This window comes from Sus scrofa, chromosome 4, assembly GCF_000003025.6.
Source record: "Sus scrofa isolate TJ Tabasco breed Duroc chromosome 4, Sscrofa11.1, whole genome shotgun sequence".
In the NCBI taxonomy this organism is placed as follows: domain Eukaryota; kingdom Metazoa; phylum Chordata; class Mammalia; order Artiodactyla; family Suidae; genus Sus; species Sus scrofa.
In genome coordinates, this window is record NC_010446.5 from 48,711,576 (window position 1) to 48,730,574 (window position 18,999).

Below are 18,999 nucleotides of genomic sequence, written 5' to 3' on the forward strand. Positions count from 1 at the left end.
TTTTTATTTTCATTTTTCACAGCTGTTTATTTTGACGTTTTATTTGAGATCTCAAGCACATTGACTACATGGTAACATATAGTGATGTGATGTTACCATAAGGAACCAAAAATTACAATTGAGAAGAGAATAAATCATGCATTTGGCGGCCTTGTAGACATTTCTTGAAATACACGGTTCTTTTGTAAACCATATTATCAAGCTTCCTGAATGAATACTAATGTTCTAAGAGACTTTCATATGAGTAATTTAACACATAATATTCTTTAACAAGTATTCATAATCTAAAAAAATAAAATAATGAAGTATATACATAACTGTAAGTTAAACGTCTTTGAATATTAAATAACAATGTCAATGCAATCATTTTGCTTTCTGTCTTTTTAGCAACAATGCAAATGGATTTTCCTTTTTGTCTCCAGTGAAGGATGCCTACAGGATGTCAGTGTCTTCCAATCTGGAGTGGCAGTTGCTGCCAGTGGAGATGTTCATATTTATTCATTAATTAGTTGAACAATGTGTTTATTGAGTCCCAGTGTGAACAAAGAAGAGTGCTAGGTACTAGGAATGTGGCAATAAATAAAACATAGGGATTCCACTTGTCCCCATGGAACTGTTATGAAAGGGAAGGAACAGGATGCAAGAGAACTGTAAACCATGGTCATTTAAACCAATTTAGAAAACCAGGAGTGGTCTCCCTTCTGTCTTGAAAGTAACATGGAGTATTAATTGGAAATTCCCCTTATGATTCCATTAATAGATACAAAAATATGTTCAAGAAAATTAAACCTCCATTAATGATAACTAGGAATCAGAGCAAAGAAGGAAACTTACTTTATCAGAAAAGTAGAATCTACAAAATTCAAATCTGTAGCTTCATAGTATATTTCACATATAATGTGGACAGTATAGTGTGAAGTGTTGGCAATAATCTGTCAAGGAAAACAACAAAAAGGTACATGTTACCTCTGCTTCTATTCAACAAAATTGTACAACTATTTGTAAAGGAATAAAAAGTAAATAAAGATATAAGGGTTTGTAAAGAAATAAACTATCTTGACAGAGCTTCCCTGCCTGTCCGCTTGCACCTCTCACAAGCGTCCTATCTTAATAAATCTATTTCTTGCCTATTAAAAAAAACTATCTTTAGTCATAGCTGTATCACTTTCTATAGAAAAAGCCCAGAATAAACTCTAGATAAGTTTTTAGAAGTAATAAAAAAAAAATCCTGCTCTTAAGAAAGTTAATAGATTTTAATTTTAGAGCAATTTTAGGTTTACAGAGAAGTTAAGCAGATAATATGGAAATTCTCCCCACCCCCCCCATACACACTCACCTGAAGTCTACCATTATGAAGATCTTAATTAGTGTGATATAGTTGTTATAGTTGTTGAGCCAGTCTTACTATATTATTGACTAAATTCCGTAGTTTACACTAGGATTCACTCTGTGTTGTAGTAGTTGTGTGCACTACTTTTGGCTAAAATGTAATGCTTTATAGCATTACAGTATCATAGAGAATAGGCTCACTGCTCTGAAAATCTTTTGTTCCGTCTATTTATTCCTGTTCTTCTCCCCCAACCCCTGAAATTATGATTGTCTTTATAGTTTTGCCTTTTCTAGAACGTCATATACCTGGAAACATACAGTTTGTAGCCATGTCAGACCACCTTCCTTTACTTAATAATACATACTTAGGGTTCCTCCATGTCATTTCATGACTTGATATATAATTCCTTTTTATTATAGAGTAATATTCCATTGTATGGATGTACAGTTTGTTTACCCAGTCACCTATTGAAGACCTCTTGGTTGCCTCCAGTTTTGGCAGTTTATGAATAAGGCTGGTATAAACATGTATGTGTCGGTTTTTGTGTGGGCATTACTTTTCAGTTTATTTGGATAAATACCTAGGAGTGTGATTTTGCTGATCATATTGTAAGACTATTGTTAGCTTTTTAGGAAACTACGATACTGTCTTCAAAGTGGCTATATCATTTTGCATTGCCACCAATAATGAATGAAACTTCCTGTTGCTCTGCAACCTTGTCAGGATTTGGTGTTGTCAGTGTTCTGAATGTCACCATTGTAATACATGGTATCTCATTGCTGTTTTCATCTGCAATTCCCTAATGACATATGAAGCTGAGTATATTTTCATATGCTTATCTGCAGTCTATATATCGTCTTTTGTGAGGTGTCTGTTTTGATCTTATGACCAACTTTTGAGTTGCTATTTTAAGGCTTCTTTTTATATTTTGGATTACAAATCTTTTATCAGATATGTTTTCAAATATGTTCTCCCAGTCTGTATCTTGACATTTCATTCTCTTTTCAGTCTCTTTGCAGAACAGAAATTTTCATTTTAACAAGGCTCAGCTTATCCATTATTTTCTTTTTCCCTATTGTGATTTTGGTGTTTTATAAAAATCATTTCCAAACCTAAACTAAGGTCACTTAGAATTCTTCCTCTGCTACCTTCTAAAACTTTAATAATTTTGCACTTCCATTTAGGTCTGTGATCCATTTTGAGTTCGATTTTGTTAAAGATGTAATGTCAGTGTCTAGATTCAGTTCTTGGCATGTGGATTTTGTTGTTACAGCACAATTTTTTGGAAAGACCATCCTTTCTCCATTGCCTCTGATCTTTCATCAAAGATCAGTTGACTATGTGTGTGGATAAATTTATGGGCTCTTTATTTTGCTTCACTGATTTACGTGTCTATTCATAAACCATAATCACACTTTCTTGATTACTGTAGTTTTATAGTAAATATTAATATCAGATAGTGTCAGTCTTCTGACTTTCTTCTTCTTCTTCAGCATCATGTTATGTTTTTGGAGTCCCTTGCCTTTATACATAAACTTTAGAATCAGTTTGCCATTATAAGCATCCCTCAGGTATTGTGGATTTGGATCCAGTCCAAGGCTATCAAGTAAATATAGCAGTAAAGCAAATATCATGAAATTTTGGGTTTCCCGATGCATGTAAAATTATGTTTACACCATGCTAGAGTCTGTTACGTGTACAACAGCATTATATCCAAAAGCAAATGCATGCCTTAATTAAAAAACACTTTACTGATAAAAAATGCTAACCTTCAGTTGTTGATGGCTGTTAACTGCTCAGGGTGGTGGTTGGTAAAGGGCAAAGTGGCTGAGGCAATTTCTTATAATAAGGAAAACAAAAGGGAAGTTTGCTGAGTAGATTGACTCTTTTGTGAATGATTTCTCTGTAGCATGCAGTACTGTTTGACAGCAGTTTATTCACAATAGCACTTCTTTCAAATGGAGTCAATTTTCTCAAACTTTGCCACAGCTTTATCAACCAAGGTTATGTAATACTCTAAATCCTTTGTTATTTCAACAATATTCACAGTGTCTACCAAGAGTAGATTCCATCTTAAGAAACCACTTTCTTTGTTCATCCTTAAGAAGCAACTCATCATTTAAATTTTTATCAAGATATTGTAGCAATTCAGTCACATCTTCATTCTCATGTTTCATTTTAATTCTCTTGTTATTTCCACCACATCTGCAGTTACTTCCTCCACTTTTCTTAAACCACTCAAAGTAATCCATGAGGATTGAAATCAATTTCTTCTAAACTTGTGAATATTGATATTTTGACCTCTACTTATGAATTACAAATGTTCTTAATGGCATATAGAATATGAATTCTTTCCAAAAAATATTCAATTTACTTTGCCAAAATCTATCAGAGGAATCACTATCTATGGCATCTATAACCTTAAAAAAATGTATTTTTCAAATAAAAAGTCTCAAAAGTTGAAATTGTTCCTTGATTTATGGGCTACAGAATGGCTGTTGTGTTAGCTGGCATTGCGACAATATGATTCTTGATACATATCTCCCTCAGAGCTCTTGGGTGTCCAAGTGCATTGGCAATAAGAAGTAACATTTCGGAGTTCCCCTCTGGCACAGTGGTTAACGAATCCGACTAGGAACCATGAGGTTGCAATTTTGATCCCTGGCCTTGATCAGTGGGTAAAGGATCCGGTGTTGCCGTGAACTGTGGTGTAGGCTGCAGACGTGGCTAGAATCCCACATTGCTGTGACTCTGGTGTAGCCTGGTGGCTACAGTGCCGATTAGACCCCTAGCCTGGGAACTTCCATATGCTGTGGGAGCGGCCCTAGAAAAGACAAAAAGAGAAAAAAAAAGTAACATTTAGAAAGGAATCTTTTCTTCTGAGCAGTATGTTCAACAGTGGGCATTAACTTCTCTCTACCTATGAAAACCCTGGATGACATCTTCCAATATAATAAGGCTGTTTCATCTGCATTTAAAATTTAATGTTAAGAGTTGCAACCTTCATTAATTATCTTAGCTAGATCTTCTGGATAACTTGTTGCAGCTTCTATATTAGCACTTGTTGCTTCACGTTGCACTTTCACATTATGGAGAGAGCTTCTTTCCTTAAACCTCACATACCAACCTGTGTTAGCTTCAAATATTTTTTGATATGATTTTTAGTTTTTTCATTATAGTTGATTTATAATGTTCTGTCAATTTCTACTGCACAGCAAAGTGACCCAGTTTTTCTCACATTATCCTCCATCATGTTCCATAGCAAGTGACTAGTTATAGTTATCTGTACTATACAAAAGGATCTCATTGATTATCCACTCCAAATGCAATATTTTGCAACTATTAATCCCAAACAAAACTTTCATTGCAAAAGATACATGTACCCATATGTTCATTGCATCACTATTCATAATAGCCAAGACATGGAAACAACCTAAATGCCCATCTACAGATGAGTGGGTTAAGATGTGGTATATATACATGATGGAATACTACTCAGCCATAAAAAAGTTCAAACTTTTCTTCTGCAGCTTCTTCACTTCTCTTAGCCTTCATAGAATTGAAGAGAGTTAGGGCCTTGCCCTGAATTAAGCTTTGGCTTAAGGAATGTGTGGCTGGTGCAATCTATCCAAACCACTAAAACTTTATCCATATCAGCAATAAGGGTTTTTTCTTTTTATCTGTGTGTTTATTGGAGTAGCATTTTTGATTTCCTTCAAGAACTTTTTGTGTGCATTCATAACTTGGCTAACCATTTGGTACAGAGGCCTAGCTTTTAGTCTGTCTTAGCTTTTTGACATATTTTTTTCACTAAGATTAATCACTTATAGCTTTTGACCTAAAATGAAAGATGTGCAATTGTGTGAGGGGATACACAATTCAGGCATCACCTTGCCCTCTTTCATAACTGATACTAGTAATTTGTGTCTTCTCTCCTTTTTCATTTGTTAGTCTCACTAGAGATTTACCAGTTACATTGATTTCTTCAGAGAAATGGCTTTATTTTTTTAAATTTTCTGTTTTGTCTTGAAATTATTTTTATTCTGTTTGCTTTTTTCCCCTAATTTGCTAATGTAGAAGCATAGAATATATTTATCTTTATTTTCCTCTAATATGAATTTAGTTCTACAAATTTTATTTTAAATACCACTTTTGCTGCATTGTAAAAATTTTGTTGTGTTTTCATTTTAATTTAGTTCAAATAATATAAAATTTTCCTTGAGTTTTTTTTACTCATATTTTATTAATAAATGTGTTGTATCCTTAAGCATTCTGAGATTTTCCCACTTATCCTTGGTGAATATTCCATGTGAGCTTGAGAATAATGACTATTCTGCTGGTTTTGGATAAAATGTCTATATGTATTAATTAGCTCAAGTTGATTAATGATGCTGTTCAGCTCAGTTGTATCCCTATCTATATTTTATCAGCAAGATCTGTCAATTACTGATAAAGGGGTGCTGCATCTCCAATTATAATTATACATTTGTCTATTTCTTCTTACACTTCTATAGATTTTTGCCTCATGTATTTTATTACTGTTGTTAAACATACACATTATGATTTATTATGTCTTCTTGGAATATTCATACCTTTATTATTACATAATGCCCTTCTTTATATTGCTGGTAGTTTTCCTTGCTCTGAAGAAGTACTTTTCTGTAAATAATGAAGTTATTATGTTTTTCTTTTGATTATTGCACTATGATATATTTCTCTTTATCACATTTATTTTTAATCTATCAGCATCTATATATTTACTATGGGTTTCTTGTACACAATGTATAATTTTCTATCTTGTTTTATTTGATCCACTTTTGTGGTCTTTCCATTGGTATATTAGGTCTATTCACATTTCAAGTAATTATTGATATATTTAGTTTATATCTAATATATTTGTAAATTTTTGCTGCCTTTGCTGTTGTTTTTTGCTTTTATTTTTTGTCTTCTTTCTTTTTATGCCTTCTCTGAACATTTTATATATATATATTTTCCGTTTTCTATTAGCATATCAACTATAGTCTTTTAACATTTATGTTAGAGATGCCTAGAATTTTCTGTATGCTTAACAACTAATCTAAGTGTACTTTCATATAACCCTATACCACATCACAGTTATTACAGGTACCTTATAATAGAGAAATCCTAATTTTTTCCTCTTCCCCTATAATATTTGGCACATTTTCACTTATACATAGTCTATAATTACCCAATATATCATTTACATATTATTTTGAGCAAACAGTTTTGTTACATCAATTAAAAATAATTTTATTTTACTTTCATGTATTTCTTCTTTAATACTCTTACTTTATATAAATAAATTGGATTGGAATTTCTTTTTTTTCTCCTTTTTACCGCTACACCTGTGGCATATGGAAGTTCCCCATCCTGGGGCCAAATTGGAGCTGCAGCTACAACCTATGCCACAGCTGCAGCAACACTGGATATGAGCTGCATCTGAAACCTACGCTGCAGCTTATGGAATGCTGGATCCTTAACCTACTGAGCAAGGCCAGGGGTCAACCTAGATCCTCATATGATGGGTCCTTAAGCTGCTGAGCCACAATGGGAACGCCATGGAATTTTTAGTGATGTTTTCCTTCTCTTTATAAAGAATTTTTTAAAAGTTTGATACAAGGACAATCTTCTGGCAACCTATTCCCTCAGTTTTTCTTTGTCTAAGAAAGTCTTCTTTCTCCCTCACCTTTGAATGATATTTTCATTAGATACATAATTCTAGGTTGATGGTTTTATTCTTGGAACATTTTAAATATTTCACTTCACTTCACTCTCTTCTCCCCCCCACCCAGGTTTATTAACATATAATTGGTATGTAAATTGACATATAATTGGGACATAAGTTTAAGGTATGCAACAAATGCTTCGATATTTGTATATATTATGAAATGATTACCACAATAAGTTTAATTAACATGCATTACTTCACATGGTTGACTTCTTTTTTTCTTCTTGCATAGATGGTTTTTGAGAAGTCTGATTGAACTGGTGTCTTTTGTTCCTTTGTAGATAAAATTTTTTTCCTTCCTCTCTGGCTGCTTTCAAGGTTTTCCCTTTGTCTTCAGTTTTCTGCAGTTTGGATATAATATGCCTATGTGTAGATTTTGCTCTCTGAAAATCCTACATCTGTGATTCGTTATCTCTTATTATTTTAGAACATTTCCAGTTGTTGTTTTAAATACGTCTTCTGTTCCTATCTCTCTTCTCCTTCTAGTATTCTCATTGTTATGTTGCACTGCAAAAAATTACTGATGTATAGTTTATTTATAATGTCTGAGTTTCTGCTATACTATACAACAAAGTGATTCAATTTTATATATGGTACATATATACTATATATTCATGCACATCAGTGCATATAGGTACATAGTATATCTGTATATATGTGTATTTATATCTATATATTATTTTTCTTATTCTTTTCCTTTATGGCTTATAACAGAATATTGAATATATTTCCCTGAACTCTACAATAGCACCTTGTTGTTTATCTATTTTAGTTGTTTGTATCTGCTAATCCCCAAATCCTAATTCATCCCTCCCCCACCTCCATTTCCCTCTGTGACCGTACTCTTTTTTTTCTATGTCTGTGAGTTATATTGCACTTTTAAATGTCCCACAACCCTTGGATGCTCTGTTTTCATGCTTTTTTTCTTTGCTTTTCAGTTTGAGAAGTTTCTATTGAGTTATCTTAAAGATCACTGATTCTTCCATTGATATCTTTAGTCTCATTATGAGCCCATCTGAGACATTCTTCATCTCTCTTGATATTTTTATTTCTATCATTTTCTTTTCACTCTCTTATATTTTCCATCTTTCTGCTTGTATTACCCATGTGTTTTTTCATGTTGCCTACTTTTTCCATTAGAGCCCTTAAAAGACTGATCATATTTAATTTAAATTCCTGTTCTGATAATACCAAAATCTCTGCCATTGTCTCTTTAGTCTGTGTTTTCTTTTGCCTTTTAGCATGCTATTAACTTTTGTTGAAAGCCAGACATGATGCATTCAATTGTGGAAACTGAGGTATAAGCATTTAGTATTAGGTTTTATGTTTATTCGGTTAGGAATTTGGCTGTTTAATGTTACAGCTGAAGGTGTTTAGAAGCTTCAGTTTCTTCTGTCCTGGTTTTTGTCTCACCTGTTGTCTCTGAATTTCTTTAGAAACTCTTTCATAAATAGGTTTTGTATCTTGCACCCTTCTTATTTGTCATCCACTGTTATTATCCACTGATCCCTGATGGTACAGTTTAAAGTATTATGGAGAGTAAGCAGTCTTTAATCCTGTGATCAAATCTCACTGTTTTTGTTTGTTTGTTTTAAGTGGATTTGACTTATGAAGCTGTTAACTCAGAATAGTTATCTTAGCCTTTTAATTTTTTTTTTCTTTTATCATATGAATCAGGAATGACTCAGGGACTTTTGCTCCTGGTAAGCTGTGATTCTTTGTATTCATCTATCTTTCCAATTTGGGGGCAGTTTGCCCTATGACTACAGTTATCTGATGGAGCTAAGAATTGTTCATTTTGTGTTTGCTCAACTTTTTTTCTTGTTGTGAGGTTGGGAATGACAACTTCCAATCACTTTTCATGTCAGAGAGTTTTTACAAGACCAATGTACAATGTACACACACATACACATACCACAGTGTATAATCTTTACAAAATTATCATTTAAAATAGACACAAAAATATAAGAGTGAGAATAAATCTACAAAATATGTGTACACCCTTTACGAAGAATATTAGGAATCTTTTTTTTTTTCCTCTTTTTGCCATTTCTTGGGCCGCTCCCACAGCATATGGAGGTGGAGGTTCCCAGGCTAGGAGTCTAATCGGAGCTGTAGCTGCCAGCCTATGCCAGAGCCACAGCAACGCAGGATCTGAGCCACGCACAGCTCATGGCAACACCAGATCGTCAACCCACTGAGCAAAGGCAGGGATCGAACCCACAACCTCATGGTTTCTAGTCAGATTCGTTAACCACTGAGCCACGATGGAAACTCCAAGGAATCTTTTTTCTTCTTTTTATGAACTAAAAGACATAAAAAAGACCAAAAATAAATGTATAGATATATTTTGCTCTTAATAAAAAGATAAAATGATGGTTCAAATATTTCACAAATTCAATGCAATTCTAACAAACTCTCAATAATATTTTTTGTATAATTAAAAAAAGACTTAAAAATCTTTGCAGATTAGTGAAGGCCTAATATTGATCAAAATGTTCTCACCTACTAGATATGGATACTTACTTTAAATCAAAGATAAATAAGGCAATATGTGGTGTTAGCACAGAGATAGATAAATAGTCCAACAGGACAGGCAAGAGACCATAGAAATAGACCCATACATATTTAAAAAATATGATTTATGCCAGAGCGGGCTATATATATCAGCAAGTAAAGGATGGGCTTTTTTACTTGTTAAGTTATCCTGTGGTAATTGGTTATCTATATGAAAAACAATGAATCTTACTCTGTACCATATAAAAATTAATAAATACTAATTGTAAAGTCTAAATAATCAATTTTAGACTTATAATACTTATACAACCCTGTATATCAGTGTCTATTATTTTTATTTCAGGTAGTATTCTTTTTCTGACTTAATTTCCAAACTCAACTGTGTATGCTGTTTAGTGTCCCTACCTCCTTAGGTACTAACTACACCATTTATTTTAAAAAGAAAGAAAGAGAGAAATTATTAAGAGCCTTTATGTTCAGGACAGATTATAATTCAAATTATGTTGTGTCCCTCTACTGAGAATTCTCTCAGATAGTTTTGAATTTTCAAACAATTAGGGGTTTACCCTGTAAACTTCCAGACTATTGATAGGTATACCATGTGATTAAGAATTCTGGAGTAAGAAAGATGTGGATTTAAATCCTTGCTCTGATACTTGCTACCTATAAAACTGGGATCAGATTACTTAATTTTCTAATTCTCATTTTCCTTGTGTACAAAGTAAGTATTATAACAGTACCTACCTCATAAGGCTTGATAGACGATTAAGTCAGGCAGTAGGAAAAAAAATACTTAGTACAGTGCTTGAAACATAGTTAGTGCTTAATAAATGCTGACTATAATCTTAACTCTTTAAATTTATCAGACAAATCCCAGAAATTGTTGAGAGTATTATAATGGGATAATAAAATTTCAGAGTGAGAGCTAAGGATATTGCATTTTAAAGTTAATATGTGTAAAGGATTAAGAAGTTGCCTTGAGTATACTAAGTAAGTAATATAATTTGCTACTACTTTTTTACTATATTTGGGAAAATAAATATAAAAAATGACATTGGAGCTCAAAAAATGTTATTCGTTGAGGAGTTCCTGTCATGGCTCAGTGGAAACAAATCTCACTAGTATCCATGCAGATGCAGGTTTGAGTCCTGGCCTTGCTCAGTGGGTTAAGGATCTGGCATTGCCATGACCTGTGGTATAGGTCGCAGACTCAGCTCAGATCTGGTGTTGCTCTGTCTGTGGCATAGGCTACTGTTCCTGTTCAACCCCTAGCCTGGGAACCTCCACATTCCCATATGCCACAAAAAAAAAAAAAAAAAAAAAAAAGAGAGAGAGAGAGAGAAATATTCATTGAAAGGATAGCTAAATCTGACATTAAGAATAAAGACAGGAGTTGGTGTGAGGGTGGCCAATTCTAGTTTTATTTGATTACAAACTCAATTTGAGCCAACAGTTGTAATGTGACTCACAAAAAATCTAGAATGTCCAGTTTAGATTTATAGAAAGCAAAGCAATGGAAATACTAATTTTTTTCTGTTTTCCTGTCTACACTTCACCTGATGTATCCTTTTCTCTTTAGGCAACTGCATTTTCAGGTGATTCTTGGCAAATTAATGAAAACCTCTAAAAAGAAAATGCTAAGAAATTTTGAACACAATCTACATAAGGAAGAGCTTGAGATTAGAGTCAAGGATTCTCAACATGATAGAAAAAAATATTTAGGGGAAAAGTTTCCAGTTATTCTCAAATACTTATATTTTGAGCTATTGGAAAATTAAATCATCCATCCTACAAATCTTCATCATTGGAAACATATAAGCCAAAAAATGTATTCACTTGTCAGGGAAATTAGAGAACATTTGTAGAATGGTTGTAAATTTAGATTACATAACTTTAAGACCTCTTCCTAATTTTGAAATGTGGAATTGGAAGGAACTTTCCATAATTAATCCCTTTAAAGTGACTGTCTATGCTCCTAGGCCTTCCACTTTAAAGACCTCAATGCTTGATACCTAGAAATGGGAAATTTTGAGGTCATACTGTTTATGTTTTCTTAGGCTATGTAAGTATTATAGGCTTAGTTATGTATTATAACTTTGGCTGATACAAAATTTAATATGCTGGTTATAATTATAAAACTGGTGACAATTCATCTCTTCCTTGAATCTTTACGATCATTTTTTTTTGGCAATTTTTGCTTCATGGGTAATTAGGTGTTTTCATTCAATAAATAGTTATTGAACAGCCTTGTGTTGCAGAAGTGGCAATAGACAGATGTTAGGCAAGGCCTCTGCTCCCATGGAGAATGTAGTATAGTATGAGAGACAGGTATGCTAAATGAATAATTGTAAAATAGTATACTGTATGTTACTTCAAGACCATACAGGAGCTTCATTGTATTAGAGAACATATCCATTTTTGGCTTCCCCAAACCTAGTAGGGTGCCTGCTGTGTAATAGTCTCTCAATAAATAGTTGTTGAATAAACTGATGCATTCTTAGTAGGCTTTGGTTAAAATTTGTTCAAAAAAAAATAAGACCTTAAATGAGTAGCATCATTTTTTTTCAAGTAGATCTTTATTTTTCAGGTTTACTGAATATTATATAACACAGATTTAGTCTAAATTCCTTTCCTCTAAATATAAACTCTAAAATAATATTTTCTGTAATAAATGACCAATTGAATAAGTATTCAATTGCCATAGGCATCTTTTAAAAATGATATTATATTAATGAGTACTCATAATATATTAATTGATATGATAATACTATTGTATTATATTAATTAATACCAATTTTCCTAGTAAAGTTTTCCTTTAGCTAAACTTGATTTTAAATTAATCTTCTGTGACATGCAGATGTCCAAAAATCACATGAAAAGATGCTCAACCATGCTAACTATTAGAGAAATGAAAACCAAAACTCAATGAGATATTATCTAATACTGGTCAGAATGGGCATCTTCAAAACACCTACAGAAGATAAGTACTGGAGAGGGCATGGAGAAAAGGGAACCCTTCTACACTGTTGATGGGAATGTACTTTGGTACAAACACTTTGGAAATAGGTTTGTAGATTCATAAAAAACTAAAAAGAAAACTACCGTATTATTCAGCAGTATTACTCCTGGGCCCCAGAGAAAACCATAGTTTGAAAAGATGAATGCACACCAGTGTTTATAGCCGCACTATTTACAATAGACAGGACAGGGAAGCAATCTAAATGTCCATCAACAGAGAAATAGATAAAAAAAAAAAAGATGTGGTATATATGTACAATGAAATATTTTCCATAAAAAGAATGAAACAATGCCATTTGAAGCAACATGGATGGACCTAAAATTATCATACTTAGTAAAGTAAGTCAGACTAAGAAAGTGATATCATATGATATGACATATGTGGAATATAAAAAAATGATAAAAATTAACTTAATTATGTAACAGAAACAGACTCATAGACTTAGAAAACAAACACCAAAGGGGGAATGCGGTGGGGAGGGATAAATTAGGAGTTTGGGGTTAACATATATAACTTACTATACATAAAATAGTTAATCAACAAGGTTATACTGAGCCCAGGGAGCTCTATTCAATATTTTGTAATAACCTCAGGGAAATGAATCTGAAAAATAATGGATATATGTATAGTATAACTAAATAACTTTGAAAATACATGAAAATAACACAACATTGTAAATCAACTAAATTCGAAAATAAAATAAAAATAAAATTTAAAAAAGAAATTAATGCTTCTGAGACTAGCAAGGATACACACTAGAAGTTATTATTGTAGTAATAATATATGCAGAGAAAAGAAACATTGAGATTGCTAAATAATAATCAGTTCCTCCCCAGAAACATTTCTCATCATTCTCTCTAAACCCAGTGAGCTCACTGAAATTGGTTATGGTATTGACTTCAACTTGCCTGTCCAGCGTACACAACAGGCTGAGAGAAACAGACAGTATTTAAATAAGACACAAAGCAATATGTACTGAAGTCTGCCTTACCCGTGAAGCAGTCATCTTGGGAGATAGCTAAATATTTAAATTTTTCCAGAAGGGCTCCGTAGTTAATCTCTGATAATTTCTTGCACCTAAAAAAATGAAACATATCAACTATAGGACATAATGTGAATAAGATTATGTATATATAAGATTTTTTACAATAATCTTATTATGATAATTATTTACAATAACAAAATTCATTGTATTCTTAATATGAATAAAATTATTATAAATAAGTCTATTTGGATGTCCTCTGACAGAACATTTTATACATTCTGGACAAAGTTTTGCTAATAATTTAATTATGTAGTTTATTATTTTACTCTTTTATATTCTTTGCAACTGTGTACTTTCACAGTTAAAATAGATTCCCTTTAGTTATTATAATAATTTATAATAAAATATTAGCAAGCTTTTCTGAAAAACTAATTTTTTCTCTATTGAACTGAGTAAAGAATATTTAGCCTTAGCCATACCAAAATATTTTGACACAAGGGTATCATACAACTCTGTATCTCAACTAAACACCAAAGTATTGAGTTTTTTTCTTACTTTGGAAATTGAAGATAAAATGGTACCACAAATTTTGAAAAAAATATTTATCACTGTATCAAAATTTGAGGGGGAATAATTATTTTTAATATGTAGATTTTTTTATTATATAAATTTGTATTTCCAGTGATGTTAAAACTAGAGAATTCTGAATTTACATAGTAATTTTAGGCATTGGGTAATATTTACTATGTTTTCTGAATAAATAAAGTGTACTTGACTTGTAAAGAATGAAACCTTTGGCAATGTCCCTGTTTCACATTTCCCATAACATATTCAAATGAACAAATGTTTGATAATTTTACATTTGCATTAATTTACTTTACAGAATAAAGGAAAATAATTCCTACAGTTCCATCAGTAAAGAAAACACATGTGTATTTTGGTAAAGTTTTGTTAGTAAGTCTCTCTCTCCCCAAATTTACTGTTTCTTTAAATGTCAAATTCTCACACTTTAAAATTACCCTAAAGATAGTGAAATAAACTCAATATCTCACTTATCATGGAGAAATTTATATGTTTCTATTGAGAACTGTAAAGCAGAGTTCTAGCTTCTTTTGACTTTGAATATATAATACTAAATCCCAAAATATTTAATTTTATTCTCACTTTCATATTAAAGATACTCTAATACTCTAACTTTAGAAAAGATTTATCACTCTATGAAAAACTTGAAGGGGAACTACTCCGCTTTTAATATGTAGAAATGTTAAATGAATTGGTATGGAGACAATGAAATTAAAACTAGCAAATCCTGACTTTCCACAGTGACCTTAAAAATAAAATAATATACCTTGCCTTCAGTACCAATTGTTCTGATGAATAAAGATGTCTTACATTTCCCACATTATTTTGTAGGGTTGTTAAGGCATGATCTTTAAAGAAAATATTCATTTTTTTTAGGTAAAATTTACAAAATTTACCAGAGTTTAAAAGAATCAATGAAATAGCATAATGAAAAAAACTCAATCAAGAATTAAGTGTTAGACTTAATCGACATTTTCAGGACATTACATCCAAAAAAATCAGAATATACATTCTTCTCAAGTGCACATGGCACATTCTCAAGAATTGATCACATCCTGGGGCTCAAAGATAATCTCAAGAAATTTAAGAATGTAGAAATTATTTCAAGTAGCTTCTCTGACCACAATGGCATGAAACTAGAAATCAACCACAGGAAAAGAAATGAGAAAAAACTTACTACATAGAGACTAAACAACATGCTACTAAGAAACCAATGGGTCAATAAGGAAATCAAGAAGGAAATTAAAAAATACCTTGAGACAAATGATAAGACACAACCACTCAGAATCTATGGGATGCACAAAAGCAGTGCTCAGAGGGAAATTCATAGCAATATAGGCCTTCCTCAAAAAAGAAGAAAAAAATCTCAAATCAACAACTTAACTCACCACCTAAATGAATTAAAAAAAGAACAACAAACAAAACCTAAAGTCAGCAGAAGAAAGGACATCATAAAGATCAAAGAAGAAATCAATAAAATAGAGATTAAAAAAAAATGGAAAAATCAATCAAACCAAGAGCTGGTTGTTTGAAAAGGTAAATAAAATTGACAAACCTCTGGCTAGACTCAAGAAGAGGAGAGAAAAAAAAAAACCCAAATAAACAAAATAAGAAATGAAAAGGGAGAAGTCATAACTGACACTACAGAAATACAAAAAACCTTGAGAGAATACTATGATCATTTGTATGCTAACAAATTTGAAAACATAGAAGAAATGGACAACTTTCTAGAGACTTACAGCCTGCCAAAACTGAATCAAGAAGAAATAGATTAACTGAACAGATGGATCACTAGAAATGAAATCGAATATGTCATAAAAACACTTCCTACAAATAAAAGTCCAGGACCAGATGGCTTCACGGATGAATTCTACCACACATACAAAGAGGAATTTATACCCATCCTTCTTAAACTTTTTCAAAAGGTTGAAGACAAAGGAACACTCCCAAAGATATTCTTTGATGCCACCATCACCCTAATTCCAAAACCAGACAAAGATACCACCAAAAAAGAAAACTATAGGCGAATATCTTTGATAAATATTGACGCAAAAAATCTCAACAAAATTTTAGCCTGCTGAATCCAACAACGTATAGAAAAGATCATACACCACGACCAGGTGGGATTCATCGCAGGTTCACAAGGATGGTTCAACATATGCAAATAAATCAACATCGTAAACCACATTAACTAAGTTAAGTTTTAGGGCTTAACCCGTGTCACATTGAGGTTCCAAGGCTAGGAGTAGGAGCTGCCAGCCTACACCAAAGCCACAGCAATGACAGATCCAAGCTACATCTGCAACTTTCACCACAGCTCATGGCAATGCTGGATCCTTGACCCGCTGAGAGAGACCAGGGATTGAACCCGCATCCTCATGTTTCCTAGTTGGGTTTGTTAACCACTGAGCCACGAAGGGAACTCCCCACATTAACAAAAGAAAATTCATATCTTGGCAATCACTTGCCCTCTGTCTCTGCTCAAACTATACCAGCCACCTTGCCATTCTTTCAACTTGCCAAGCATGTCTCCACCTCAGGGCCTTTCACCTGTCATTTCTTCTTCCTGGAACACTCACGGTGCCAATTCCATTTTCACTTGGTTTTTATCCTCATTTTCTTTTATATAATGAAAGATATTTATCATCAAATAGTTATTGTAAGTATGGTCTATGCTATCTATTAGAAAATAGTGAAAACCTTGTTTTAGATGTGTGATCTAGCTTAGAATTCAAGGTAGATTGATTCTTGAGTCAGAATGTTGCAACAGAAAAACTAATTTCACCATTCCAAATTTTCTCTAAATTCCTCTAAATCTCAATTTCTTTCTTTGTATAATAGGTATACGTGTCCATCTCACTGGGTTACTCAGGGGGTTAAATAAGATATTGTTAACTGCTTGCCTGGCTCATAGTAAATGCTCAATTAATGCCATTACTATTATGTCAATATGATTCCTGCCTAACATTGGTAATAATCCTTGACATAGTTAAAATTAGATTAAAAAATATAATCTGCATAATATTTTTCTACCAGAAAGTATATCTTAAATATTTTCTATACCATTAAATAGCTTTAAAATGGCAAAATAATTTTGAGTCTTACATATATATTATGACATGCAATAGAGACTCCATAATCTGTATATTATTTAGCTTCCAATTCTTTTATTATTTCATTGCAATAAATACTCACCTGAATAATATACCCTCTTATGTACTAAGATTTCCCTTTGTGAAATTCATGGATTCATGGGTATAGGATTATTGGTTGTACGGGTCTGAAACTTATTGATGATTCTTATGAAATTAACTCATTACTTTTCACAAAGATGATATTACCACAATATAAACTACTTAAATATACATAAACTTGCTAAATTAATGTTCTATTTAGAAAAATATAGAAAAAGAAATGAGAAAAGAGAATTATCTGATTCATGCTAAGTAAATTGGAAAAATATTTATAATTCTTCCCATTTGTCATTAGCCTCAAGACAAATAAGCTAGTTGAATACTGTCCACATTACTTCTTTAAATTCAAAAAACAGTTAAATATTTGTATTAAAAAGCTATTCTCACATTATTTTAACTAGGGAAATTAATTATGTGAGAAAACACTAGATAATCAGAAACTGATTAATTGACCTTTCCTTTGACAACTAGGAAATAACGTTGTGGCCACTGCATTGGTGTTCATGGATAAGAGCATAAAGACACTATTTGGAAGTAACATGTGTGCACACAATAGTGTGACCCTAAAAGTAATTATTATCAGACAGAAATTGAATTTTTTATTTCAGTATGGAATCGCTGCAACTGTTTGATCATTTGGCAAAGCGACCTTTCTATCGTCCAGGAGACAAAGTGACTGATCTAATTACCCCATTGCTAACCATTCTGCAGAGAAGATCTCATTTGTATTGTATACAGCCGAGAATGAAAAGGCCCAGTGTAGTGAGATCTTGCAATAAAGACGAAGGGATTAATTGTTTTTTCTATTTAAAACATGAGACTCTTTTTCTGTTTTTTTACTCAACTGGATAGTTAAAAATTTGTAATAAAGCAATCTGTAATGTCAGATTATATATAAGAAATCCATACCGATTATTCTCTTTTTCAAATTTCAGTATAAAGAACGTAACTCCAAAAGTTGGAGACCCTGAAACCCGTAAAGCTATTCGTCGTGCCTTTGACGTGTGGCAGAATGTAACTCCTCTGACATTTGAAGAAGTTCCCTACAGTGAATTAGAAAATGGCAAACGCGATGTGGATATAACCATCATTTTTGCATCGGGCTTTCATGGGGACAGTTCTCCCTTTGATGGAGAGGGAGGATTTTTGGCACATGCTTATTTCCCTGGACCAGGAATTGGGGGAGATACTCATTTTGACTCAGATGAGCCATGGACACTAGGAAATCCTAATCATGACGGTAAGTACACAATTTTTTTTTAACTGTAAATAGTTCCTTTTTTTTATCTTTGGAATTCCCAGGTGATTTACCAATGTACAAACTTAAACTAAACAAAATAAATTTGTTCTTAAAGTTATCAAAAAATATGGAGTTCTCTTGTGGCCCAGCAGGTTAATGATCTGTCACTACTACTGCAGTAGCTTGGGTTGCTGCTGTGGCGCAGATTCGATCCCTGGCCTGGAAACTTCTATATGCTGCAGGTATAGCCAAAAAAAAGAAAAAAGAAAAATTTCAAAAAATATATATATGAGACTGTTTATATAGCATTTTAAAACAAGAATTTGTAAAGGTCAGGTGGCTTTTGGTTAAAGATTAGAACTTTATTCTATAAATTGTCTAAA

General features: G+C 32.5%; 1 protein-coding gene across 1 annotated transcript in view; it reads left to right on the forward strand.

Moving 5' to 3' along the window:
• MMP16 (matrix metallopeptidase 16) overlaps positions 1 to 18,999 on the forward strand; it is a 311,134-nt gene that overhangs the window by 154,750 nt on the left and 137,385 nt on the right. Inside the window, exon 4 of the mRNA XM_001926617.6 lies at positions 18,312 to 18,616. Within this exon, the coding sequence (XP_001926652.1) occupies positions 18,312 to 18,616 (305 nt within the window). The remainder of the gene's footprint in view (positions 1 to 18,311; positions 18,617 to 18,999) is intronic.